Genomic DNA, 24,438 nt, shown 5'->3' on the forward strand with positions numbered 1-24,438 from the left:
TCTGGTTCCGCTTGTGGTACACAGAGGTTACTTCTTTGGATTGTTAATTATTTATTTAATAATAAGTGAGTAAAAATAAACTATCGAACCATTTTGAGCTCAGTGCAAACGAGTACAAACCTACTATAAACGATCAAATTAATTAATTTTGCGAAAACCAATCATCTGTCGACTATTTACATCCGCATCATTACGAGACGACATGCGTTCGGCTGCTGTCAACCAGAGTGATTACTCCAGATATAAACATTAATATTAAGTGTAGCTTCTGTGTAGAAACATAGTAAACAAAATCAGTGAATTCATAACAATGACAACACCAGCACTAAGTGGTCAGAATCTCCTACGTCCCACGAGATTACAATGCAAGGATCTCCATGAGTATTTGAAATCCGTATCACCAGAAGTCCTGGAGAAGCTGTATCACAATCCTCCGATATGCCTGGCTGTCTTTCGCGAACTTCCTGTTATCGCCAGGCACTATGTCATGCGTCTGATCTTTGTGGAACAGCCAGTGCCTCAGGCAGTCATCGCCTCCTGGTGCTCCAAACTTCATTCTGAAGAGCATCAACGAATTGTGCAGGTTCTTAATGAGTTGAATATTTGGAAAGCGGTGTCCATATCTGGGGGATTACCAGGATGGATCTTCAATGCCACATTCAAGAAAAATCTTAAAATCGTTCTGCTTGGTGGTGGGAAACCTTGGACAATGTCTAATCAGTTGGAGACTGATAGTAAACCTAGGGATATTGCTTTTCTGGATTCTTATGCCTTGGAGAGATGGGAGTGTGTGCTGCACTATATGGTGGGTTCTCAGCAGCAGGAAGGTGAGTCAATTTTCCAAGAGGAGTCATGTTCTCATGAACATGTAGATCAGAGTTTGGCAGAGTTCTGAGTCTGGTGGGCAGAGGGGAAAATCATAAATAAAAGTTCTCTCTATGGATTTTTTTGTATCTATGAGAATACATCATAATTTTGGTAATTAATTGGCCGGGTTATGTTTTTGGTTATAGGCATCTCGGCCGATGCTGTCAGGATACTGCTTCATGCAGGCCTCATGAAACGAGACGAGGAAGATGGTAGTCCTGTTATCACACAAGCAGGATTTCAATTTCTTCTTCTAGACACAGCATCACAAGTAATTAAAAAAATGAAAAATTAGATTTTTTTTTACTAAAGTTCATTTTATATTCAACAGGTATGGTACTTCATTCTTCAATATCTAGATACCATTCAAGCCAGAAGTCTAGATCTCGTTGAGTGTCTAACGTTCCTGTTTCAACTAAACTTCTCCACACTCGGTAAAGATTATAGCACAGAGGGAATGTCAGAGGGATTATTAACATTTCTGCAGCATCTTAGGGAATTTGGACTCGTGTACCAACGAAAACGAAAGGCTGGGAGGTACAAAAAATCTGAAATATGGTCTAATGCCATTCCTAACTCCATATATTTACAGGTTTTATCCTACGAGATTAGCGTTGAATATAGCAACAGGCAAAAATAAGCCACTCGTCAGGGATATTGACAAAGAGGGCTACATAGTTGTAGAAACAAATTACAGAGTATATGCATACACAAATTCAAATCTTCAAGTTGCGTTACTTGGTCTTTTCTGCGAAATGCTTTACAGGTAATAAAAATATTTATAAACATTAATTTTTCCCCATAACAAAAGATTTTTTACTCTAGATTTCCAAACTTGGTTGTGTCTATATTGACCAGAGATTCAGTACGACAAGCCCTGAAGAGCGGAATAACTGCAGCGCAAATAGTCGGGTAATTTTTTAAAGTCTCAGTTTCAATGGTCACTTTGTCACTTAAATGATCATAAACAAATTAACCAATAATCCTAAATTGTCACACGTAGCTATCTGCAACAACATGCTCACAGTAAGATGATGGATGCTGGCCCTCCAACACTGCCACCAACAATAGTTGATCAAATTAAACTCTGGGAAAACGAGAGAAATCGTTTCTCATTCAGCGAAGGCGTTTTATATAGTCAGTTTCTGTCTCAAAACGATTTTGTCGTCCTTCGAGATTATGCATTGTCTATAGGGGTTCTTATTTGGCAGAGTGACAGGTAAAATTATCTCAACATAATCGTAATTTATCAACAAGAGACATTACAAAACTAAAAAAAAAATTTCACAGAAAACGAACTATGGTGGTTACCAAAGTGGGTCACGACGATGTCAAGAAATTCTGGAAACACCACTCGAAGGGCTCAAACTGACGGAAATAATGATAAATACGGTATTTTCAAATGTACAGAATAAAAATTTAATCAATAAATTATTTTTTAATGGCTTAAAATTGATTCGTCATCGCTAAATTCATTCTCATGTCGTTATTGTAAGGCAACATTCTGTTTATTCTGAAACATTTCATTGAAAAGAATCATACGTCAAAGTTTATTAAACAAACAGATTCTATTGAATTTATATGACAATGGTACGCAATAAAAGTAAATCATAAGAGTGAATAGTCGTGTAATTAAATTTTTATCATAATTCTATAATTTTATAGAAAAATGTCAATATCTCTGAAGGGTTTACTAAAGGAACGATCTTAACTATATTAGTAGAACTTGAATACAAATTCTTAAAATATTAGCAAAAAGGCCCGAGATTGAAATAATGTCTTATTAAAAAAATATATAGAAAAAGAGCTTATGCAATAAATTATTTTTCACATCGATTCGTAATGGCTAAATTCACCCTCGTGTCAGCGTTGCGGGGCAGCCTTCGGTTTTGGCATCTTTGCAAGTAAACTCTGAATCTCCTTCTTCTCGTCATATGTTTTCCACAGTTCGTAGAGATTTATTATATGTCGTGCTATCTCCTGAATTTTCTCCATATCTGCATTAAGTTCAGCAAACCATGACTTCAGATCTTTTTGAAGTATTACACAAGCGATTTGCAAACATCCTATGGCAATTTGATATGGTGGATAAAGAAGGCAGACATCGGTCCTCAAACTATCATTGATAATTCTCCAGGCAAGAGTTAGCAACTGATCATCAGGCCCCACATCCTGGATCAGAGTCAAGAGGGGTCTGTATGGCTGATAAACTATTAAACAGCAATCTAGATGCTCCAGCAGATAAAATTCACACTCTAAAATATGATTCGTTCTGTACGGAAACTCCTGGGCATAGGCATAATTGAATTTGTTTTTAACTACAGTTTGACAGGTGGTGATCAGACGGGTATTGGAGATGACTCCAAACTCTTCGACCTTTGATGCCAGAAATACCGATGTGGGTGCCAGGAGAAGAGGGTCGATGCATTTTAAACTATTGCGAGCGTAAAATCGTTTGAAATAAACAGTTGCTGTTGCTATGACCTGTTGTCTCAGTTTTAACTGCTCACCCAATACTTGTATTACTGTAAAATAATAATATAAGTCACTTAATTAAATAGGACCACTTCAATAGCCCCTCTTTGATGCGTTTGAAAATTAAAAACACTTATGAAGGAATACTCTTTTCAAGTGTATTCCTCCATAATCTGTATTGCTTATGTTGTGAGATCCGTTCGAATACTAGATAATTGAAAAGGTACTCACAATTAGCAAAAAAGATGAAGAGCTTCTGATACTCCTCTTCGGTGAGTATCGAGATATCATGTTGGCGTTCTCGAACTAAATCTTGCTTGTCAAGGAGCCACTGCTGACTGTTGAATCATAATTACTAAGTACTGACTTGACAAATTTTTATAAATGGAAAAATTAGGTAGTGAAACTGAATAATTCTTACTGGTGTGAGCTCTGCCAGAAATTTCCAGCCATTCTTCAAAGTCCGAAATCGACTCACAGGTTAACCTAACCTGCACGAGGTCTACAAACCCTTCACAACATGTTTTACTATCTACAAGAAAATCATAGAAATTTTGATGCCATGCTGATTGCCCTCATAGGAGATATAAATTTTTAATTATAAATGGAGTGTGTGATCTGTCCGATTTTAATCCATTTGTTTTCGGACGATCAAAAGCCGGTTCTCATAAAACTACTATCACAACCCAGGAATGCCTAGTTTATAGGTGGACTAAATCGAGGAGATTCTCGATACTCGGTTGTGACTAGTGACCTCTGTGTGCCACGAAAAGCAGCTTTCTGCCCACAAAAAAAACGCGAAAAATCCGTGTGAAATTTTGATAGTTTCATATAAAACAATATTTGTGTAAAATTGCAAATAGATCTATTCTATGTCATCAATAATAAGAGAATAACTGCTGGAATATCATGGACTAACGCTAACATCCTCTGGTCAATGTCTTCACGTTGCCACTAATACGCAATCAATAAACTATCAACAATAATTATAAAAACCGCGACGCGCCATCGCTAATTGGAGACGTAAAAGGACAATATTTCTGCGGATGGCGGCAGCTATATGCATCGAGTTGCACTGAGCACGCGTAGAATGCCTCAGACGTACAGACGATTCCAATTGGTATGTGCTGTTTGAGTCGCAGACTGGTTGTGTTGGTGGCACGGTGGAGAGGGGAGACCGAGAGAAAAAGCTACATCCAGGGTAGAGACAGCTACTACGAGAGTGTAGTGATGTCTGTGCACCCGATAAAGATAAAAGACTTGAAAAGGACAGAGTGAACGCGGCGGAAGATTGAGTTTGGAGTTACACGGAGGCTAAAGCAGCGTGAGCGCCTAGAGGGAGGAGCAGCAGCCAAAGTGCTGTGCTTCCTGTCGTTGGCGTTAGCCTAAAAAACTAAGAATTTAGTTAGTTCCCAAAATTAAACGGTTGTCATCAGCGACCGAATGTCTCCTCAATGCGACGAAAATGGTGAAGTGTGGGGTAAAGTGGGTATTGAGTAAGGCCTTGGACATCTCGAATCATGACAGAGGCCTCGGAAGAGTAAGTCCAATTCACTGTAATTAAACAATCACTTGTTTCCATGTTTATTTAGTTTATTTCCGTTCGCTGGACGGATGCGGTTAATGGGGGTGTTAATTGTCAAAACGCTCCGAAAGCGTCAGGGAATGTCACTTGTTTTTTATTCCTATTGATGGTCGCGACATTTATTTATCTGGTACCCAAAAGGAGCAGTTGAATGTGTCAAATGATGTTCTCACTGTTTGATTTTTTTTCTCACATCTCAGCCTTGAACATCATCAAATGGCCAACGGGGGTAACATTACCGATCGTTCTCTCCACGGGTACACCCACACAAAAACACGTATATACACACAACTATCGGCCATTGCAGACCCCTCTACATGAAAATGTGTCACACACGCTCTCCGGGCATTCATGAAGAGAAGTCATGCGCGTGTGTTAGTGCGTGTATGCACGTTGTCTGTTCATTCATCGAATCGATGTCAATGCGTACGCCTATTTCCATTGTATTTCCGTCAATAATTGTTATGTCAAATGTTTTGGAATTATTTCAATGGCCGGTGGATGATTAAGAATGAGGGGAATTAGAGGGGGAATGTATCATTAATACGATGCATCAATGTGTCGAACCGCGAGAATTCTTTGTGCTGTACGCCAACTGACCTGAGTGATCTAATGGAGTGTGCGAGTCCAGGGTATGGGCGTATGAGTCTTCATTATTATTGAATTTTATCATTATTATGAATATGCCTGGCGTATTGAACGGGCAATGGTAAAAGACTGGTGGTTGGATTATTGATTTGTTGTTTGCGGTGATTTTAACAGTGGTAATTATCTGGTGAGGGTACGGGCCCAGGTAATGACGAGAGATGACAGCTCTGGGGGATGGGTACCACTCAGTGGTGGAGGACTGGCTAATGTTTCGGTCAGGCGTAGAGCACCATCAGCTGGATCTGGTTGCAGCACTGCTATTGGTACCAGTTGTGGTGCAGCCAGTGCTAATGCAGCTCCTGGCTCGTCACCCGGTAATAATTCAGCTCCGTTGAGCACTTCACCTCCCAGTGCAGCTAAGAGAAGACACGAGTACCTTATTTATGGAAAACGCATCACTGATCAATCGGTATGGAATTTTTTCAGATTTTTATTCATAATGAGTAGAATTTATTTGACAAGTTTAGTTTGCGAAGTAAATCCAGGAGTCTTTTGTGTGAAGTCAATCGAAAATCATAAAAACGTCTGACAGAGGAAAGCTGATAGATGTTGCTTTATCAATATTGTAAAATTGTTGGTAGAAGTTTCATTCGTTTCTCATAATGAAATCCATGAAGAATGAAATTTTGTTTATACTTGAGAAGTCCTGTAAGAAGAGTTTCAATACGATAAGATTCATCGAGATATTATTTCCATTTTTCCCTCTAGAAAAAAATATCTACTGCGCAGAATAAACATTTCTTTTATAGAATTTTATTCATAGACGTTCATTGAGAATTTAATAAAGCTCAGGAAAACACGCAGTCTTTTCAATAAATCATTTTACATGTGAATTGTTCGATACACAATTAATAAGCACGAATGACTTTTCTCTGGTAGGTGGTTCTCAGCTGTACAATTAAGAAGGACTTTCAATACAACAAAGTGATGCCAACATTTCATCATTGGCGTACTGGAGAGAAAAAATTTGGATTAACGTTTCAAACTGCTGCTGATGCCAGGGCATTTGACAAAGGCGTACGAACAGCAGTAGAAGAGCTTTTAGAAGGTGATATTCCATGAATATTGAATAATTTTCATAAAAAGCATTCAATAATCCCAGTGTTCAAATAACTATTTTTCTTTTTTACAACTCCCAATTTGGATGAATAATTTCGGTGAGACTCACGATGAATATCATTCTGAAAACATTACACGTACGAAAAACTCATTAAATAAGTGTTGAATTACGAATTGTCCAAGAAAATTTCACTGGATTTTCCCCCGAATATTATTTTTCGTACGTGTATCAACAAAATTTAAAGATAAAAATCCAAATGGAATAAATTCAATGTGACCTTGGATTTTCAACTTCTCAGGATTGACGAATACAACATTAAATGGGCATCCAGACGTCGGTGATGAGAGTGTATTCATGGCGGTTAATTTACCAGCAGAGCCACCGGATTCTCGTCAATCGTCAGGATTGGTTCGTGTACCGAATTATCATTCCCAGTGTGGCGATATACCAGATGGCCACAAATCAATTCATTATATTAGTAGTGATCCATCAGCCAAGGTTGTACCATCACACCATCCACTGGAGTCTAGTGGTGATGTGGGCGTTGACAATTGTCCTTATGTGCAGTTGACGACACTCAATCACGATTATCTGTATCCAGTGATCGATGATCACAAAGGAGCCAATACAACAGAGCGTCGTGCATCGAGTGGTTCACTCAAGAAGCCTGATATAATAGTATCACAACCGGGTAAAAATACAGCTAAAAGTCGAGGTAATAATAGATTGAGATGTAAACACTGTCAACAGACTTACGGTGAGCATGATAATCCGAGGGGTGCGTGTGAGTATGCACCTGATTTTATTAGTCGTGGTATAGCAACTGTTTCGTGTCTTCTGTGCGCCAAATGTATGCTGTACCACTGCATGAGCGATGCTGAGGGTGAAAATTCTCACAATCTGGAGCACAATCCGTGCACATGCAGTACAGAAGATGGTTGTGGTAGGCGATGGTTTGGTCTTGCATTGTTGTCCCTCATTGTTCCATGTCTATGGTTGTATCCACCACTACGGGCTATTCACTGGTGTGGTATGGCCTGTGGTATATGTGGTGGAAGACATCATCCAATGGAATAACTGGAGGAACCCTTTGATATCTCTGGCCCGTTCACCATTGAGCCACACTATATGGCAGCAATGCCCAGTGGGGCTGTGGCTAATGTTTATGAATGCCACGATCTAAGTATGGGACGGTGTCAGAGATACCAAAGGGGTAGACAGTTACCGGTACATGCGCTTATTCATCAACGTCACCTGTGATCAAATATTGCTCCAGGGTGTATCAACTTCAGGGGTTCGCTGAACTTTATTCGCTTCTTTCAGTCATTTTTTGGTATTTTATTTTCAATTTTTTTGGAGCTCTGGGGAACAAAATGTTCTGGAAAGTTTTTGATGTATTTAGATATGTTCAGGCAGTACGAAATCTAGTATTTATTTGTTGTGAAAATCTGGAAAAATTGAAGGGAAAAACCTAGTGATTTCTCTGAGAAATTTCAATGAATATCAAAGGGAATTGAAGCAAGAGAATAATAATTTATTAAGGAAATTACAAGATTTCTCTATGAAGTCCCCTCAAACAAAATATTTTCAATCAATTCTATAGAAAAATTCCAGATTTTCCGACAATTTCTGGTTTAAAAGTCGGTTTCACCATGACAAAAATATTTTATCACCGTAAGGTGGGCCATGACGCACACTAGTATTCAATTATTTTTAATAAATTCCTTAAAAAGTTGGAATTTCTACGGGAACCACACAAATTCCACTCAACCAAGGGAATATAGATGGGATTTAAGACAATTAGCGACAACAACGATATGCTCTATGTTGAAGTTTGTGCCTTTCCCATTTGGCTGGGAGGCGAACAAGGAACACGTGGGAGAGTTCGAGTCGAATGAGGCAAGGCCAATTCAATGTTAGGTAATTAAATGGTCCACGTCGAGTATCAGGTGTGGCTTCTTGACACTGACACAGACCTCGAGTAGCTTTTGCCAAATTCAAGGTAGTTAGGATATTGCGATGACCAGCTGATGAATGTCCACGTGGAGAAGCTAGATAGATTTTGAGGGATACTTGTATGCATTATAATGTTCACTTATCAATTGTTATGCATTTGACAAAAAGAAAATCGCGGGAAAAGCTTACGCTTTCTTCGGGAAATTCTCTCTCTTGTATTTCTATTTGTTTCTCATAATGAAGAAAAAAGAGACTTTTAGCCAAGAATTTAACAGAAAAAAAATCAACAAAGAATTAAAACCTTTAGACTTTCGTCCGCCAGCACTGGCGGAGAAGAAGATAATTTCTTGAAGAAAGCAATGACATTTTGTTATTAAATATTCTCATACTTGTATTTATTTTCCTTGTTATTGATTGTTGATAATCATCCTCATGGCATTCTGCGCATCATCTTTTTTCTTCAGATTATTTATCGTCTTATAAATGGATATAAACGTGTATATCAGTTCTGAATGTTTCCAAATTTATGTATAGATTAACAAAACAAAAAAATTCCGAGTAACTGTTTCCCCATTACAACTTAGAGCATTGTCAGATGTGTGGAAGAATATGTATTTCCCTTTGATTATTGAAAAACAACCAGAAGCAGCAGTTCCGTTACCCGCTCTGTGTTTCTAGGATTCTACATAATTCCCTCAAGCTTTCAGTGTATAATTCACGTGCATAACGAAAGAGAAATATGAAAAATTTGAGAGTTATCGTAATAGTTCAAGTTAAAAACTTAATCTATTCGTGCGTTTCTCTTTTATTGCTTTGGCGCACATAAGACATGAAAAAAAAGAGTTAAGCACATGACAAACAGAACAAGTGCGAAGCAACAAAAAATTATTTTTTACATTTCTTCCATTAATTTGTTTCCCCTTTATGATGGCTGTGGGAACACGATTGAGCTTTAATATCGCCCAACTTCGAAATTTAAAAAAAAAGTATAGAAAATCCAGTAACAAGATACAGAGACGATATTATGGGGTGAGGGGGAGGGAGGAGAGGAGAGAGAGGAACATGATCGTTAATTCTAAAAGCGTTTAGCTGAGATATTTTTACTTTTATTGATTTAATTATTAGGTGAGAATAAATAAAAAGCGATGGAAAAATTCCAGGGTAATTGTCGTAGATGAAAATATAAAACATGCATTAAGGGAAAAATTAACGATGAACCACATTTGATCGAAATTGACTAAAATAAAAGAGATACATATTTATTTTATTGGTTGAACGAAGGAGCAACTTATATTTACATTCATCCTAGCACTAACGTATACAAAGAGAGTACAGAGAAATTAACAATTGCGAATGTAAGTGCGAAGGCTTTTTTAGATTAAAATGGAAATAATAATAATTAAAAGAAAAACAAAGAACGTTAGTGTATTCGATTTTATATTGACTTTTTTACAGTTTTGTATATTCAAAAGGTGCCAGTGTATTCCTGATGGCTCAGAGGGAGTACACTTTGATACTTTTTGCTTTAGGATAGCACGTGTAGTGGTAAAAAGAAAAAAAAAGTTACTTTGTACACTCGTATGCGCACTCCCATGCACAACCGATATACAAATTTAGTTGATTAGTCGGTGAATAAATATGTGTAAATTCAATGATTCTCTCGAGAAGAATGGGGGCTTTAGGGAAAGGGATTGGCAATAAATAAATTATCCAAGAGCGAGCGATGGTAACACGAGATTTTGGAATTTAATTGTAAGTGAAAGTATGTGGAAGAGTTGAATCATGATGCCAGCGGGATGTAGTGCTTCGAGCATTATTATGTTTCGATCATAATCATTAATTCAGAAAAGTGCATGCAGTTGTGTTATTTTCATCAATCCCAATCATGTTTTTTTATTTTTTTTATTTCATTATGTAATTTCGTAAGTGTTGATGCTTTATTTACTCCACGCTGAGGCGAGGTGATGAAAATTGGTAGAACATGAATAAATTTCTGATTGTCAGTATCAACCGAATGAAACGCTTGATTAAGAGGTGAAAAGTCTTCGAGATGACAGATAAATCACTTAAGAGATTCAATTTTTCTCAATCGATGTAAATATGATGTATTGTTTACTGCCATAACTAACTATTGTTTTAATCCTGTAGAAATACCACGTTTTACCATCCCGAGTTTCACATTTGTGCTAATTTTGAGTATTAAATTGTGAAATATATTCGTACGTTGACGATTATTTTCACAATCATAAGGGATTGAAGACGAATACAAATGGTAATGAGCGATAAGAATAAAAACACTCATCTTTTAATTTATGAATAATAAGTACAAAAGCTATTTTCCCAATAAGTCCATTTGTGATGACTACCAAATGTGGATACCTGTTTAATCGTCTCGAGTATTCCTAGTGGATTTTAATGTGCGAAATCCCAAGATAAAGATTTAAAAAACGAGAAAAATAATAAAATACAAGAATGAATAGTTAAATATACACATAAATAAGTTTATGAAATGGCTAAATATAATGATAATGAGTGAATGGGGAGCACCCGATGGTTACGAAATGTGATTTGAACGAATGAATTTCCTTCCTACTAATTTAAATTGCTTCCTGTCAAGTGTATGAATGGTGAAAATAATAAAACGTGTTTTATGATAAACACAGGAATGTGTCTATGATTAGCGTAACTATTCACGTAATATATATTCAATATTACGGATTGAATGATTGTGAATAACGATTGACGATAAAAACAAATGCTGCTATTATTGATGCAGAAATGTTAATGTAAAAATTTTAAATGGAACAAAGAGATAATGCAGATATAGTATTCATTGGTGAATACTTGTTAATTATAAAAATTATCGTCGAGTTACAAATCTGCCACTGACGATTAATGAAAAATGATAAAAGTTGATGATTAATATTATTGATTGAATGAATTTAATTACAAATATAACTTTTAAATGTGACAGTGCTGCAGTGTCATGAATTTTCTTGGTGGACCCAAGCTTTCAGGTTATTCTATCCTTAAACGTTAATTGCTGCAAGCCCATTGAATGAAATTTTAATTAAATAAAGAAGAAGGGAGATGAAAAAATACAAATTCATTATATCATAAATGTTTAAATCTTGTATTATTGTAATTAAAGGAGAAAAGAAATGCGAAAAATATGTACCATAATCCCAATGTACGAAAAATAAATATATTGTATCATGAAGGATTCAACGGTAATTATCATTTTTATTCTTAATTTATTATTAATAAGTAGGAATTACGGTAGTCTGTACAGGGTTTTGATTCAGCCAGAAACCAAAATTTGATGGAAAAATCTTGGCAACTCCATTGGTCTCTGTTCTTCTCCGGTAAAAGCTCTAGATTTCCTCATTAATATTTATAGTACATGACATAATCTCATATTTCAATGAGGTGTCGGTTTGTGCCCGTCGACGTAAAAGTTTCTCGTGGCTTTTGGTAATTCCAATTCAATCCCATCCAACTCTTTCGTTAGAATTATTTGGCAACCTGTTAAAAATAGCAGAATAGATTTCACGTTGACGTGAGAATTACGGAAGTGATACCTAATCTAGAATTCTCCTTGAGAAAAGGTGCCAGATCCAACAGATCTTCTTCCTGATCAGTTGCCATTGGAAGTTTGTCGGTATAATCGTGGTGAACGTAGACGTGACATGTTGTACACGCTAGGGATGCCTCGCACGCACCTTCCATGGGAATTCCGTACCTATGAGCTAGATATAAGGCGTTATCGCCAACTTTTCCACGTACGCTTATTCTTTTTTCGTCTTTGTCGATGAATGTTACGTTGACTCTAGAGAAACGATATTTAATTCACGTCTTCAGAGAATTACCTCCAACTAATGTAAATGAGAATTGACAGAAAGATTTCAGTTGGAAAATTCTGTTGGATATTTCTCTGTAAATATTTTACCAAAAAAATTCCAGAGAAATTTGTAAGAAAATTCTAAATATCCTACATCAGTCGTATTAAATATCTTTGTGATAATAATACAACAACAAATTTGTGAAAATATTTTTCAAAGATCAGAAAATCGTAACAACGCTAGGCGTACAACCCAATAAAATTTTTTATCAGATCACTTGAGTACTATTATGAATGATACTTACATTTCTTCCTCTGATTTTGGATCCTGGAATTCATATTCTCCATGAAGAACCCCTTAAAAAAGGAATACAAATTTGTCTCAGTTTAAAAAATATTCCCGCCTTTGAAATGCTACGCAACCGACCCTCGCAACTCTACGAAAACCAAATTGACTGCAGTATTTCAGTTCCACTTACATTTCGTTGTTTGCAATTGACGAACTGTCTCACTCCTCAAATGTCTCGTTCCAACAGACTCTGCTCTCCTGGCACTTCTCATTATTAAATATCGCAGAATAAACGTCATTATTGTCGTAAATTTATGATTTCAAACGGATAAAGGTTAGCACTCGCTCATTTGCGAACTCTATCTCTCTCTCTCCTACATGTAGCAGCCGTTCAGAGAAATATTATCTACAGCCCAGGAATAAATATTCGTTAGATGAAATAAATCATCCCGCCGATGTCATTAAGACTGAGCACTCGGCGCGGATGAGGTTGCCCTTCTATATACTTTATTCTATAATCGACCTTGAAGCTAACTAGTGACCTCTGTGTGCCACACTTTCGACTAACCAATAAATGCAAAATAGACACCAACAACGCGCGGCTGTTTGCGGCCGCGGTGGCGCTAATGAATAAAAAATTCGTGAGTGCTGATTACTTATCCCAGTCAATGTGATTGAGTGTCAACAAACGAGCAATTATCATCTTTCACCTGCTATTGTCCATCCAATTCCAAATCCCTCAAACTCCACTGAGAGTTGAGAAAAAAAAACCTGTTGATAATAGTGTTGGTTGCACCAGTGCATCAGGAGCATTCACTGCGTATTTTGCAAACTTCATTTACTTGGATTTTCGTGTTCAGAAATACAAGAGAAACAAAACCGAGAAATCTCTTGAAGTACGAGGGCCGGAGCCTGTGATATCTGTCAAATTTCAAGCACTACAGAAGGTAAATACCACATGCGCAATTATTTTCACGATTGAGATTACGAGTTCACAGCCAGGACATCCAGTACATTACCGTCATCAGAGCTACACTGGTTAGGGGGTCGTTTCCAGTGATGAACCCTCACAAACGTATTGACGTTAAAATTGACGGAGATTTTCCAGCCATTTTTTCATGTGTTTTTGTTCACATTAACTTGATGTTGTGGAGGGTGGGGAACAATGTCAACTTTTTCTAATGTTCATAACTGAGGAATAAATGTGACCAGAATTCGACCAGAGTTTAAGTAATTTTTCGTGTGAAATACTCCGCGTTATCGTGTAATAATTCAACGAACCTCCGCTGAAGAATCTCATTTGAAATGCTCTTTTTCTTCAGGAAAAATGGTTATATTGAGCAGTTTCTTCGCCCCTCAGGAAGGAATTAGGCACGAGGAACAAAATACGACGCTCTATGTGGGTGAGAACGAAATTGGAAAGGGCACACTGTACATAACTGAAAGGTGAATTGAGTTGCAATTTCATTAAATTCACTGGTTGATTTATTCTACTAAAATTGTTTCATCAGTGCCCTAGTATGGCTGAACAGCACAACGCAGCTAGGTTTTGGTCTGGAGTATCCAAACATCTCACTGCATGCCACCTCTCGGGATCAAATGGCCCATCCACGCCAGTGTCTATACATCATGGTCACTAATAATAACCTTGAACTATCAGGTACTGGGAGTTTATTGGACATCACACTCTACTGCTATCCTGTCTTTTCACATTAATCTTTTTGGAATGTTGAACTAGACGAAAATGACGAAAATGACTCCGGGGATGATGAGGATTCCGAAACATCCATCACCGAAATGCGATTCGCTCCTGACAATGTTAATAATCTCGATGCAATGTTTCAAGCAATGAATGAATGCCAAGCTCTTCATCCGGATCCTCAAGATAGCTTTTCTGATGGTACATTATAATATATAAAAATACAACTGTTGGAATTTGATTCTTCTTATTCCTCCCAGGAAAATGACGGATCAAATTTCAGCATTGTCTGAAAACATCTTGACATATAGCATTTTTGATTGTCATTCTAGCTGAAGAGGATATCTACGAAGATGCTGAAGAAGAAGACGATTTCGAGTACTACGAAGTTGGAGGTGGCGATGCATCTTATAGTTTACCGACAGGTAAACCGATCACAAATCCATTTCTTCCTGACCTCAATGGATAGTGAATAAATAACCCATGTACGTTTTTTTAGAAGAAACAATAGGAAATCATAATGGTAATGATGCTGACGAAGCGATGGATGTCGAAGCAGGCCAGTTCGAAGATGCCGAGGAAGACCCGTAAAATGCGACGACAAATCAACTGAGATCAAGGGCTATAATTACTATGCATTAGGTTCTATTGTTATTGTATTATTTTCTACATTGCTGGTTAAGAAGAAAAAAACAATCACAATGTATCGTTATTAGCTAACGTCGATGGTGTGTACTAATATACACCCGCCATTCTCGAAGCACTAAAACTTTATTTATATTCATTTTGTACATGGCAATACAATGATTTCATAGAAATAAACATTAATCATAAAACAATGGAATTGTTTGTACCTGATTCCCATATATTTCAACTGATTTAATTCTCTGTATTTGTTTGTAAAATATATTTAAAGGCGAAAATAATTGAATATAGTTATTTCTAGTGGATTCATTCTACAAGCAGTAATCACAGATATATTACTAATTACTTTCAGTGACTGAAGGAGAGCTATGGAGATGTGTAATCCTATTTAATTTCAGAAAATTGAATTCCCGGAAAAAAAACCTTTCAGATAATAAGTACGTACAGGAATAATTTTTTATAATTTTGTTGAGAGCTTTGATGAGATTGTTATCAAATTAGTGAGAAATATAATGAGTGTAGTTAATGAAAAACTTCTGCGCAGAGTAATTAAGGGATATGAATCTATGGAAGCTTGCGAACAATGAAGAAAAGCCTATGTCTACGTATAGGAAGAAATTTTACAGAGAAATTTAAAGTATTTTTATCTTTCTATACAACTTATTCTGAAATTATTCAAACACTATCGCTCCATGTACATTTTTACAACTATGAAGTACAAAAATGTTTTATAGACTTATTTTTTCTAACTGTGAAAAGTAAATCGAATAGTGAGAGAAAAAACGCATGAAATTTATGCTCAAAATTTAATAAGATAACGTAATGTTTTAGGGCAAAGTATGCAATAGAATTTTCAAATAATTCCAATAGAAATCCACCGGAATTATTCAGAAAAACCGTTAGATTCTGCTACGGACTATATCCACCTGTCATATAGGGGGGTGGAATAAAAAAATTCGCCGATTCCTCATCGAATTTTCTTGGGTCCAAATATGAGATCAGCATCAGGTGCTCCTTTGGGATGATTATATTTCTGTCGTCTCTCGCGGTTGAGATTAACCGTAACTGGTCTTGTTCCCTGATTAATCGTCTCCTGGTAGTCCTCCTCCTCCTGTCTCTCAGTGATATTCAGCGTCAGCCTCTTAACCCGTTCCTTCTCCTCCTTCTGCTCCTGTTCCCTATTTCGCAGATTCATAGCAAGTTCCGAAGAGACTGGAACTGCCAGATTTTTGTACTGTTGTTTGTTCCCTTTCCTCAGCATGAGAACAAAATCCACCGTGGAGTTGTCTGATGGCCCCTCCTGGAGTTGTTCATAAGTTTTCTTGGTACTCTTCACATGAATGGGAACTGAAATATCAACTTGTTGAGCCTTGACATTGTCCCGCATTCTATCCTGAATATTATCAGAGACAATTTTGTCGAGAGCCGAAAGAAAATCGTCGTCCTCGGGACAACTGACTCGTTTGGGCCCGGCTGGTAGTGCAGCATCCAATTCAGACGCATCCAGAATCACTCCTCCTTCGTTGATCCCCTGGGACAAGCTCTGATCCCCTTGTGTATTATCACCAGTCTCGTGATTCTCATCCCTTTCAGGATCCATAATCCAGTCTTCGTCAGAGTGTGCCTCTGAAATATCCTCAGACTCATCGAAATGAAGATCACCAATAACCGGAGTTTGTTCTTCATCAGCTTCCAAAATAGTACCCATATCACAATCAGACTCTCCTCGTTCGCCATCCCCTCGGTTAACATCCAACATTGGATAAAGAGTGTTTTTCAACTCTTCAATAGCAGTTTGAGTCTCTTTATAACTCTGGAAGAGTTGGATTTTAGGCCTTAGCATGACCAGTGTGTCCCTATACATATAATCAATTCCAATTGGAAAAGGATTATCCACTGTCCAAATAGAATCAGTGTATTTGAACCAGTAGTAATTCTGAAAAAAGATGAGGAAGTAGTCCAGCTTCTTTTTACTGGAACCACCGCTAAAATACTGACCGCAGGTCTCCAGCAGCGTACACACGAGTCTTATTCGAAACAGATGATCCGGAGGGTCGAGAACACTCGGTGCTCCGTGATCCATACTCACCCCAAAGGTTATCAAGAGGAAGAGAGTCCTGAATATGTCGCCACTCTCCACCATTCTGTAGTTATAAAGTTCTCCTAGATATTTCACCATAGCAATGCGACGTTGATTGTACTTCGGAAGATTTATTTCCATGCACAAACGTATGTCCTCGAGGACACCGTCAACTACATTCGGACCTATGGCCTCATAGTGAGCAACCAGTCCAGCTAGAAGACTTCCCACACATCTTATATTCAAGTATTTCACGTTATAGGCAGCTGTCAAACACTTTATCGCATACATCGAGATATTTTCATTCTCCCAGTCCAGCTTTCTCATCCACTTGAGAACTTTATCTGTATTCGTCTTCGATAGATCTTGATATAACAGTTTCCTTATGAATTCGTGCATCGGGGGACGCTCCTTTCTTGTGACACCCCCGGTAGACTCTGGTGGATTCACGAAATAATAAGCATTCTCGATTATAGTGACATAGCGAGAGTCCAGAGCAGTCACAGCCTTTTTCCGCATCATCTGTTCCAAGTAGACTTTCGTCCTCTGGTGGGAATCCGTCGAGCAGAACAGAAACCTACCACACGTCTCCAATAAATTACAAGTCATCTCAATATGATGATGGGTGAAATCGTGGAGTAAAACCTTGAGGCAGTAGAGAGCTTCAATCTTGGAGTAAAGTTTAAACTTTACCAATTCTCCGATGTACCTGACGACTTTAACTTTGGACTCAATATTAATTTGATCTTTTTTTCTCACGTGGTACTTGAAGTCTTGTTTGAGCATTGTACACAGTTCATTCCCCACGTCCGGCATGACTGGGTAGAGAATGGCAGCTATTCGAGAATAAAATGGCAAAAGATCCAAGCGAATTCGCGAAACACCGAAAAGAGCTTTTATCAGTTTCTTTTTGTTGTGCTTGGTATTTAAATTTATGAGGAAATCAACAGCAGCATTGTCAATCATCTCTCGATTTACACAATTGGGTAGATGAGTTAAGAAAGCATCGAGGAGAATTTTATTACTAATATTTGCCACCTGGGGCTCCTCGATCTCAGCCTCTGGCTCCTCCACCTTCTCAATTTCTTCGAGTTCATCAAACGTTATTTCCTCATCGAGTGCTTCTTCCGTAATCGGAGTTTCTGCTTTAGATACTTCTTTGAGATAAGAGCCGGGTAGGAAAACAGTGAGATCAGGTAGAACTTCATAAAATCGCCTGGTCTCCTCGTCCCCCCACATATCCTCCATTGTGCTGTTCTCCTCTCCCTCGCTGATCATCTTCAAGGACTCATCTGTCTCAGCTTTGATCTCACTATCGACTGGCAATTCTGGAATGTTCTCGTCCAGAGTCTCAGAGAAATTCTGAACACACGTCATGAGGCGTTCATAGGAAAGCTGGAGGGCTTCGAACTTCTCTTTCCTCTCTGCACTCAACTCACCCCTTGTCTGGAGAATTTTTCTGTTCTGCTTTTCAAACGCCTGCATGTCCTTGTGTTCCTTCAACAGGTGCTTGCAGAGGGAGTTGTAGTAGTCTCGCAGCAAAGTTCGAACATTCTGCTGCTTGTCTGATGATAGAAGTTTGCTCTTGGGAATTGATATGTTAAGTTTCTCTGACTGCTGACGCACACGACTTGGTACTAGACCAGCGTAATCCTCGCCACAGTGGCGACAAAAGCTCAAGATTATGCTGGCGTTGTTGTGTTCCTCCTTGTCCATGTTTATCAGCACTGTGAGCACTGACCCCAAAAGGGAGAGACCCTGCTTGTAGGTGAAAATGCCTGCATTCACCAACTCAGCATAGAATCTGTAATGATATTCCATTCGCACCCGCCATGTTTTAAACTTATATAAAGAATATAAACAATAAACCAGGAAATAGTGACATGAGGAAGTTTAGAAACAAATAATAATAATTGAGAAATTTTGAAGAAGACGTCAAAGGGCCAAATTGGCCAAGGGATGGTACTACTTAGACAAAAACACTTCTATTGGTTAATTAAAATCTAATAATACCTGAGATCCACACGAAGTTTACTGGGATTGGCGATTTTGTCGCCGACTTTGATGGACAGTACTCTCTGCCAATTCTCGAAAAACTGACTAGAGAATTCTGCGTACGTCTGGTGGAGGAATGAGCATGCTTTTACCGCTGGCTGAACGTCGGTCATCTTGAGTTTGGCATCTACTAAGGCAGTGGCTATTTCACTTATGTATTTTGTCAGATTCAAATTACTTATGTCTTTCAAGAGCTGATCCAGCTGGGTTGCACTGAAAGTCTTAAGTTTCTTCACGAGGGTTGTGTTTTTCTTGAGATTTGAGTCGAGTTTGCTGAAGAACGAATCTGGCGGTCTCGTTGGATTAAGATTGGCCAACCGAATTTCTTCCTTGGAGGCCAGTCTCTGCTCGAGTTCTTTGATGTAGTCCATGAGGAATTGTCTGTCCTCCTCGATTGTGACATCAGGGAGTTTGTCAGGCTCTGGAGATTCTTCATCGGTGTCTTTTATGTTTTTATCTTTCTCAGTCATCTTTACTTCTGACTTTTGGGGCTCAGGGATTAACAGTGAGGTTAGGAACAGCTTTCAACATATTGAGTCAATCATCACTGTCATTTCTGCAATCTATGATTATAAATTCGTGTCACACCGAAAGAAAGGCGTATAATATTGGGGGAAAAAATTGATGATAATGGAAATGAGAAGAAGAATGCAATTATTCAAAAGAATCTAGCACGAAAGATTGGATTAGCATACTGTTAACCTTCACGAAAAAATGAAAGCAGAATTCAACTGCTTGACTACTTTTCTTGAATAATTAACCGCTAACCTAATTTTTTCACTTTAATTCATTATTTTTGGATGAACCAGGAATCCAACTGTTCAACCTCTTGCTCCACATAACCAAATAGACATTCGTCTTGCGATGATAAAAATGCAGTGATACAGTAACAACTACAATAATAATAAGAAAATAACCTGGAAAACACGACCGCACCATTCAAGTGGAAAATTGTTATTTATTTGCAAGTATAGGCAAATTGACGAGTCCGTTTTCTCGATATCAGAGGTGGGAGACGTGAATATGAATGGAGATTAGGTAGAGTGGGGAAGACAGGGCTACTCAGCCTAAATGTGTGTTACTTTGTTTTCCTATTGGCTATTTGGGTGCATGCACATTGTGACCTCTGTGTGGCATACGTAGAACCCTCAAATTAAGCTTAACTTCAAGATCGACCAGCGAAAAAGTGAAATATATGAAAATAAATGGAAGGGCAAACTCATGCGATGATTGGCCTGCTCTGCTGCACCCACCCTAGGTCAAACGTGCAGTAGGAATTAGGATCGATGGAAACCAGAGATTATAGGGTAAATGGCCGACGTTTATGGGGCGGCTTGTCTGCATTATTTGTTGACATATCCACGAAAAACGGGGTGATCGCAAAGTCGGGCCCTCTTCGCCCTAGGCGGCCGAGGAGCCGAGGAAAACGTGAAACCCCCACGACGTAGGAACCGACTTTATAAAATTGCAGGAGCTCTAGAAAAATCGTAAATCGTCTCACGAGTCCAATGCCGTTGGTTAAATTCCGATATCTATATTATTTCCTGAAATATCGGCGAAAAAAGGGGTGACCCCAAAGTATCGGGCCCTTTTCGCTCTAGGAGGCCAAGGAGCCGAGACAAACAGGAACAACGTAAAAATGGGTATGCGAATTCCTCAGTGCTATGTCCACATTTCCTATGGAACGTGGAAACCTCGATTTTTCTGTCATCCCGATACTCCCAAGAAGAAACCATGTTACCACGAAGAGAATAATAAATCAGTTCAGCAATAGCTCCATCAGGGACATCAGACACCACGTGATGATTCAATCAATATGAACCTTTCATCACGAGTTCGATTCCTGCGCAGGGATAAACACGTGTTTTTTAATGCCTGTGACATTGCTTTATCCGGCTTCTGAAGTCAATGTAACTAAAGTGATTAAGTCAACGTTTTTAAAGGCCAGAGTATCCGATCCCATGACGTTATTCATTGCCCTCACCGCGAATAGTTACAATACCCCTACGAGTCCCTCCGACTTGTGGTAAAAATCATCTTCAAGGTAAACAAAGTTGGTATGGATTTCACCCACAAGCGAATCCACCAAATTTTGTCAGCAATATTAAAACCGCTTATCAACTCGGTGATTGATGATAATAATCGGCTACCGGCGAACGAAGAGGACAGTGAATAAATTGTAATAATAAATAGGAAAATGACACGAGAAATTTTCCGAGAAGTCGACGACTTCTGTCGCAAGGAGAAGTCATCGCATCACTGGGCTGATAATAATAATAGGGAGGGAACTTTTGATAGTGATTGTGATGATGAGGTGGATTACTACCCGAACTGTGACCCCTCGGTTTGGATGAGGTCCTGCGACGAGGAAGTCATTACTCCGATGTCTGGTGAACTGCGCGGGGTCATCCCCGAGTGGTTGTGTGGTACACTTTTAAGAAATGGACCGGGAAGTCTAAAAGTTGGAGATTATCAGTTCGACCATTTGTTCGACAGTTCAGCTCTTCTGCATAGGTAAGAATCAGCGAGACAATTGCATTATGATTATATAATTATGAGTAATTGATGTTCCGAGTCGTCTCTACTTCTAAACTTCTAAGTAAAGAAATTCTCTTGGGAGGTTTCACATTTCCGGTGGACGAGTGACATATCAACGGAGATTCGTCCAAACGGATGTCTTCAAGAGGAACCACCAAGCGAAGAGAATAGTCCTGACTGAATTTGGAACGAAATCGGTGCCCGATCCCTGTCAAACGATATTCCAACGGTAGAACATCCATCTTTTCACCTTGAAAATAATGAAACTCTTCCTCGATTTTTAATTTCACTTCGGTAAACATTTACTCAGAATTGCGGCAGTCTTCAATCCTGATCCTGGATGGGGGTTATCCGATAACTCCATGATATCGGTGTATCCATTTGGAGATCAGTACTACACCTTCGCCGAGGCTCCATTCATCCATCGGATTGATGCTGAGACATTGGAGACTAAGGATCGAGTACGAAAATTTTCAATACAAAACGTCCAAAATATTGATTAGAACCTTCGCATTCTGTTGAGGTTATCAATTTCAAAATTATTCTCTCAATACTATTGAAGGTTTTGCAATCAGAAATGTCCCTAAATTATGTATTCATGATTCCCTCGATTTCTTAAGATCTGCGTTTCGGATTACATTGGTGTGGTTAACCACACTTCACATCCCCATGTGACGGATGATGGGACAGTGTACAATGTTGGATTGAGCATAACTGCAATGGGACCTGCTTACAGTGTTGTATGTTTTCCATCAGTTCCCTGTGATACTGGTTAGTAAATCAATGTTCTAAGCCGACCGTCAAGGTTCCCACCTCAATTGAGAACTCATGACATAATTTTTTTCACTCTCTGGCCTTCCAAAATAATGTTACTTTAGAAAATTGTCATGCAGGAGTTTTCACAGAGATAGATTGAAGCAAAATGATGTTGCAGGGAGTTCCAATGACAAATCCATGTTCGACAGAGCATCGATAGTGGCCAGTCTTCCAGCGAGATGGAAATTAAACCCCTCGTACATGCACACCTTCGGCATTACCGAGAACTATTTCATCATCATCGAACAGCCCCTGGCAGTGTCGATGGTGACAATGATGACATCTAAATTAAAAAATGAACCACTTAACTCGGCTCTCAAGTGGCACGACAACGATAATGTAATTTGATACTTTGAACATCTGATTATCTCAACATTTTTCTGAGAGTACCAGGAAACCACTTAACAGAAATAACTTCGCGAAACAGCTAGACAATTCTACGGAATTTTTATGAAATTCTGTCAAATTCTTTGGCTCAAATTTTCCAAAAATAATTTCGTACGTATATACATTGATTTTCACAGACATTAATTCACGTAATATCTCGTGAAACCGGTGCCCTGGAAAGGACGTTCATCGCTGCCGCTTTATTCTACCTCCACATAATCAATCAGTATGAAACAGACAAAGGGGATTCAATCGTCATTGATATATGTTGTTATCGAAATGCCAAAATGTTGGACTGTATGTACGTCGATGCTATGAGAAACATGCACAAGAATCCCGATTATTCGAAATTATTTCGAGCAAGACCACTGCGATTTGTCCTACCCATGACGGATAAATTTACCGATATCAAGCCAGACGCGAAAGCAAATATTTTCGAGAGGATAGCCTGTGCTCGTAGACGAGGGGACGGAGCCCTTTTGGTAAATCCGGAATTAATCTGCAACTTGGGGTGCGAAACTCCCCGTCATAATCCGAAGTACCTGGGGAAAAAGTACCGATATTTCTACGCTATTTCCAGCGATGTCGATATAAAAAATCCTGGAACGGTAAATTAACAATGATGATGATATTTTTTTCGGGTCACATATTGTGATGAAAAATTCCAGACAAGAATAGCACAATTTATTCTTAACATTGAATGATTGATTAGAACTATTATTTTCAGATAATTAAAGTAGATACAGTTAAGAGATCGTCATTGACGTGGAGTGAGGATGGGCTTTACCCGAGTGAACCGATTTTCGTGGCTCATCCAAAAGCACAGGTATGTTGAGACTAAGTTCGAGGGGAAGAAATGATCGAACCTGAAGAGTAAAACCGATAAAACGAAGTGTAATACTTCAAAAAAATGTATGATATTTTCCCCTTTAAGAGATAACAAAATTCACGGCTTCCTTTTATTCTGCTAATCAATTCTTTCTCTATAACTCAAGAATGAAGATGATGGAATTATTCTGAGCGCTGCAATATACGGGAAAGGAAGAGAATGCGACATATGTCTCTTGATTCTCGAGGCTAAATCGATGATTGAGATAGGAAGAGTAACATTTCACACTCCAGGAGCAGTTCCCAAGTGTCTACACGGCTGGTTCACCCTCGAAGCCTCCCAAAAAAATAAAAATGATGATAACAACAATATTTAAATCTACAACATCAAGGGAAATCCGAGCGAATCTGGAACATTAAGTAAACTAAATGGTGCAAATAATTCTCAGCTTTAAAAAAAATATTTTCAACAAAATTAACGATTACGAGTAAAATTTATTCCCTCACAACCTTTCCCAAAATCTGATGGAACTACTCATTCATCTTCACGCTCATCCTAACGAATGAACCCATTAAATAGAAGAAATTATTTATGTTGAGCTTCCACTTCAAATATCCCGCGCTCACCGAGCAGAGTCAGCACTCTCCACGGGCCAATCACCCACTCGC

General features: G+C 38.4%; 7 protein-coding genes across 14 annotated transcripts; 4 read left to right on the forward strand and 3 right to left on the reverse strand.

The window, feature by feature from the left end:
• Nucleotides 1-18: 18 nt before the first annotated feature.
• Nucleotides 19-2,319, forward strand: Mrn (marionette). The gene is made up of 7 exons (XM_064124585.1): nt 19-827; nt 1,014-1,138; nt 1,199-1,404; nt 1,460-1,633; nt 1,693-1,779; nt 1,871-2,086; nt 2,158-2,319. Exons 1-7 carry the CDS (start codon nt 311-313, stop codon nt 2,237-2,239), a joined length of 1,407 nt encoding a protein of 468 aa, XP_063980655.1. The 5' UTR covers nt 19-310; the 3' UTR covers nt 2,240-2,319.
• Nucleotides 2,320-2,388: 69 nt separating this feature from the next.
• On the reverse strand, nt 2,389-4,031 carry LOC135164342 (cyclin-C). The gene is made up of 3 exons (XM_064124603.1): nt 3,764-4,031; nt 3,574-3,680; nt 2,389-3,392 (listed from the first exon to the last, which is right to left on the reverse strand). Exons 1-3 carry the CDS (start codon nt 3,793-3,795, stop codon nt 2,731-2,733), a joined length of 801 nt encoding a protein of 266 aa, XP_063980673.1. The 5' UTR covers nt 3,796-4,031; the 3' UTR covers nt 2,389-2,730.
• Nucleotides 4,032-4,493: 462 nt separating this feature from the next.
• Spred (Sprouty-related protein with EVH-1 domain) lies at nt 4,494-11,376 on the forward strand. Of its 4 annotated transcripts, XM_064124595.1 has the most exons (5): nt 4,494-4,882; nt 5,690-5,984; nt 6,455-6,623; nt 6,934-7,133; nt 7,203-11,376. In XM_064124595.1, exons 1-5 carry the CDS (start codon nt 4,863-4,865, stop codon nt 7,710-7,712), a joined length of 1,194 nt encoding a protein of 397 aa, XP_063980665.1. In that variant the 5' UTR covers nt 4,494-4,862; the 3' UTR covers nt 7,713-11,376. The 4 variants fall into 4 exon arrangements, with proteins under 4 accessions (XP_063980665.1, XP_063980661.1, XP_063980664.1 ...); XM_064124591.1 differs by having other exon boundaries at nt 6,934-11,376; XM_064124594.1 differs by having other exon boundaries at nt 6,967-11,376.
• A 438-nt stretch (nt 11,377-11,814) lies between these two features.
• LOC135164351 (adrenodoxin-like protein 1, mitochondrial) lies at nt 11,815-13,168 on the reverse strand. The gene is made up of 4 exons (XM_064124614.1): nt 12,912-13,168; nt 12,738-12,789; nt 12,173-12,420; nt 11,815-12,116 (listed from the first exon to the last, which is right to left on the reverse strand). Exons 1-4 carry the CDS (start codon nt 13,018-13,020, stop codon nt 12,013-12,015), a joined length of 513 nt encoding a protein of 170 aa, XP_063980684.1. The 5' UTR covers nt 13,021-13,168; the 3' UTR covers nt 11,815-12,012.
• A 174-nt stretch (nt 13,169-13,342) lies between these two features.
• LOC135164349 (methylosome subunit pICln) lies at nt 13,343-15,259 on the forward strand. 2 transcript variants are annotated; one of them, XM_064124612.1, is made up of 7 exons: nt 13,343-13,668; nt 13,720-13,951; nt 14,044-14,167; nt 14,233-14,381; nt 14,460-14,621; nt 14,753-14,845; nt 14,920-15,259. In XM_064124612.1, the coding sequence occupies exons 3-7, from the start codon at nt 14,049-14,051 to the stop codon at nt 15,009-15,011; spliced, it is 615 nt and encodes a 204-aa protein (XP_063980682.1). In that variant the 5' UTR covers nt 13,343-13,668; nt 13,720-13,951; nt 14,044-14,048; the 3' UTR covers nt 15,012-15,259. The 2 variants fall into 2 exon arrangements, with proteins under 2 accessions (XP_063980682.1, XP_063980681.1); XM_064124611.1 differs by lacking the exon at nt 13,720-13,951 and having other exon boundaries at nt 13,346-13,668.
• LOC135164325 (regulator of nonsense transcripts 2) lies at nt 15,063-20,275 on the reverse strand. 4 transcript variants are annotated; one of them, XM_064124566.1, is made up of 3 exons: nt 20,118-20,275; nt 19,159-19,756; nt 15,063-18,949 (listed from the first exon to the last, which is right to left on the reverse strand). In XM_064124566.1, exons 2-3 carry the CDS (start codon nt 19,668-19,670, stop codon nt 16,033-16,035), a joined length of 3,429 nt encoding a protein of 1,142 aa, XP_063980636.1. In that variant the 5' UTR covers nt 19,671-19,756; nt 20,118-20,275; the 3' UTR covers nt 15,063-16,032. The 4 variants fall into 4 exon arrangements, with proteins under 4 accessions (XP_063980636.1, XP_063980637.1, XP_063980639.1 ...); XM_064124567.1 differs by having other exon boundaries at nt 19,159-19,763; XM_064124569.1 differs by lacking the exon at nt 20,118-20,275 and adding an exon at nt 19,969-20,105.
• Nucleotides 20,276-20,598: 323 nt separating this feature from the next.
• On the forward strand, nt 20,599-24,244 carry LOC135164331 (carotenoid isomerooxygenase). The gene is made up of 8 exons (XM_064124582.1): nt 20,599-21,714; nt 21,821-21,967; nt 22,049-22,199; nt 22,359-22,509; nt 22,673-22,893; nt 23,079-23,549; nt 23,669-23,767; nt 23,937-24,244. Exons 1-8 carry the CDS (start codon nt 21,398-21,400, stop codon nt 24,144-24,146), a joined length of 1,767 nt encoding a protein of 588 aa, XP_063980652.1. The 5' UTR covers nt 20,599-21,397; the 3' UTR covers nt 24,147-24,244.
• The last annotated feature ends 194 nt before the right edge of the window (nt 24,245-24,438 follow it).

The sequence above is a fragment of the Diachasmimorpha longicaudata genome, chromosome 7, assembly GCF_034640455.1.
Source record: "Diachasmimorpha longicaudata isolate KC_UGA_2023 chromosome 7, iyDiaLong2, whole genome shotgun sequence".
Taxonomy (NCBI): Eukaryota; Metazoa; Arthropoda; class Insecta; order Hymenoptera; family Braconidae; genus Diachasmimorpha; species Diachasmimorpha longicaudata.

Coding starts and splice junctions, on each gene's coding strand:
- LOC135164325 (XM_064124566.1), bottom strand. CDS start 19,670: ATGACTGAGAAAGATAAAAACATAAAAGACACCGATGAAGAATCTCCA. Junction 18,950..19,158: donor AAACTTCGTGTGGATCTCAG/GTATTATTAGAT, acceptor ATATCATTACAG/ATTCTATGCTGAGTTGGTGA.
- Spred (XM_064124591.1), top strand. CDS start 4,863: ATGACAGAGGCCTCGGAAGA. Junction 4,883..5,689: donor ATGACAGAGGCCTCGGAAGA/GTAAGTCCAATT, acceptor TGATTTTAACAG/TGGTAATTATCTGGTGAGGG. Junction 6,624..6,933: donor AGTAGAAGAGCTTTTAGAAG/GTGATATTCCAT, acceptor TCAACTTCTCAG/GATTGACGAATACAACATTA.
- LOC135164342 (XM_064124603.1), bottom strand. CDS start 3,795: ATGGCTGGAAATTTCTGGCAGAGCTCACACCA. Junction 3,681..3,763: donor TTCTGGCAGAGCTCACACCA/GTAAGAATTATT, acceptor ATGATTCAACAG/TCAGCAGTGGCTCCTTGACA. Junction 3,393..3,573: donor CTTCATCTTTTTTGCTAATT/GTGAGTACCTTT, acceptor ATTATTTTACAG/TAATACAAGTATTGGGTGAG.
- LOC135164351 (XM_064124614.1), bottom strand. CDS start 13,020: ATGACGTTTATTCTGCGATATTTAATAATGAGAAGTGCCAGGAGAGCA. Junction 12,421..12,737: donor CCAAAATCAGAGGAAGAAAT/GTAAGTATCATT, acceptor TCGTTTCTCTAG/AGTCAACGTAACATTCATCG. Junction 12,117..12,172: donor CAAGGAGAATTCTAGATTAG/GTATCACTTCCG, acceptor TATTTTTAACAG/GTTGCCAAATAATTCTAACG.
- Mrn (XM_064124585.1), top strand. CDS start 311: ATGACAACACCAGCACTAAGTGGTCAGAATCTCCTACGTCCCACGAGA. Junction 828..1,013: donor GGGTTCTCAGCAGCAGGAAG/GTGAGTCAATTT, acceptor TTTTGGTTATAG/GCATCTCGGCCGATGCTGTC. Junction 1,634..1,692: donor TTCTGCGAAATGCTTTACAG/GTAATAAAAATA, acceptor TTTTTACTCTAG/ATTTCCAAACTTGGTTGTGT.
- LOC135164331 (XM_064124582.1), top strand. CDS start 21,398: ATGACACGAGAAATTTTCCGAGAAGTCGACGACTTCTGTCGCAAGGAG. Junction 21,715..21,820: donor AGTTCAGCTCTTCTGCATAG/GTAAGAATCAGC, acceptor TTCTCTTGGGAG/GTTTCACATTTCCGGTGGAC. Junction 21,968..22,048: donor TGTCAAACGATATTCCAACG/GTAGAACATCCA, acceptor ACATTTACTCAG/AATTGCGGCAGTCTTCAATC.
- LOC135164349 (XM_064124612.1), top strand. CDS start 14,049: ATGGTTATATTGAGCAGTTTCTTCGCCCCTCAGGAAGGAATTAGGCAC. Junction 14,168..14,232: donor ACACTGTACATAACTGAAAG/GTGAATTGAGTT, acceptor TTGTTTCATCAG/TGCCCTAGTATGGCTGAACA. Junction 14,622..14,752: donor TCAAGATAGCTTTTCTGATG/GTACATTATAAT, acceptor TTGTCATTCTAG/CTGAAGAGGATATCTACGAA.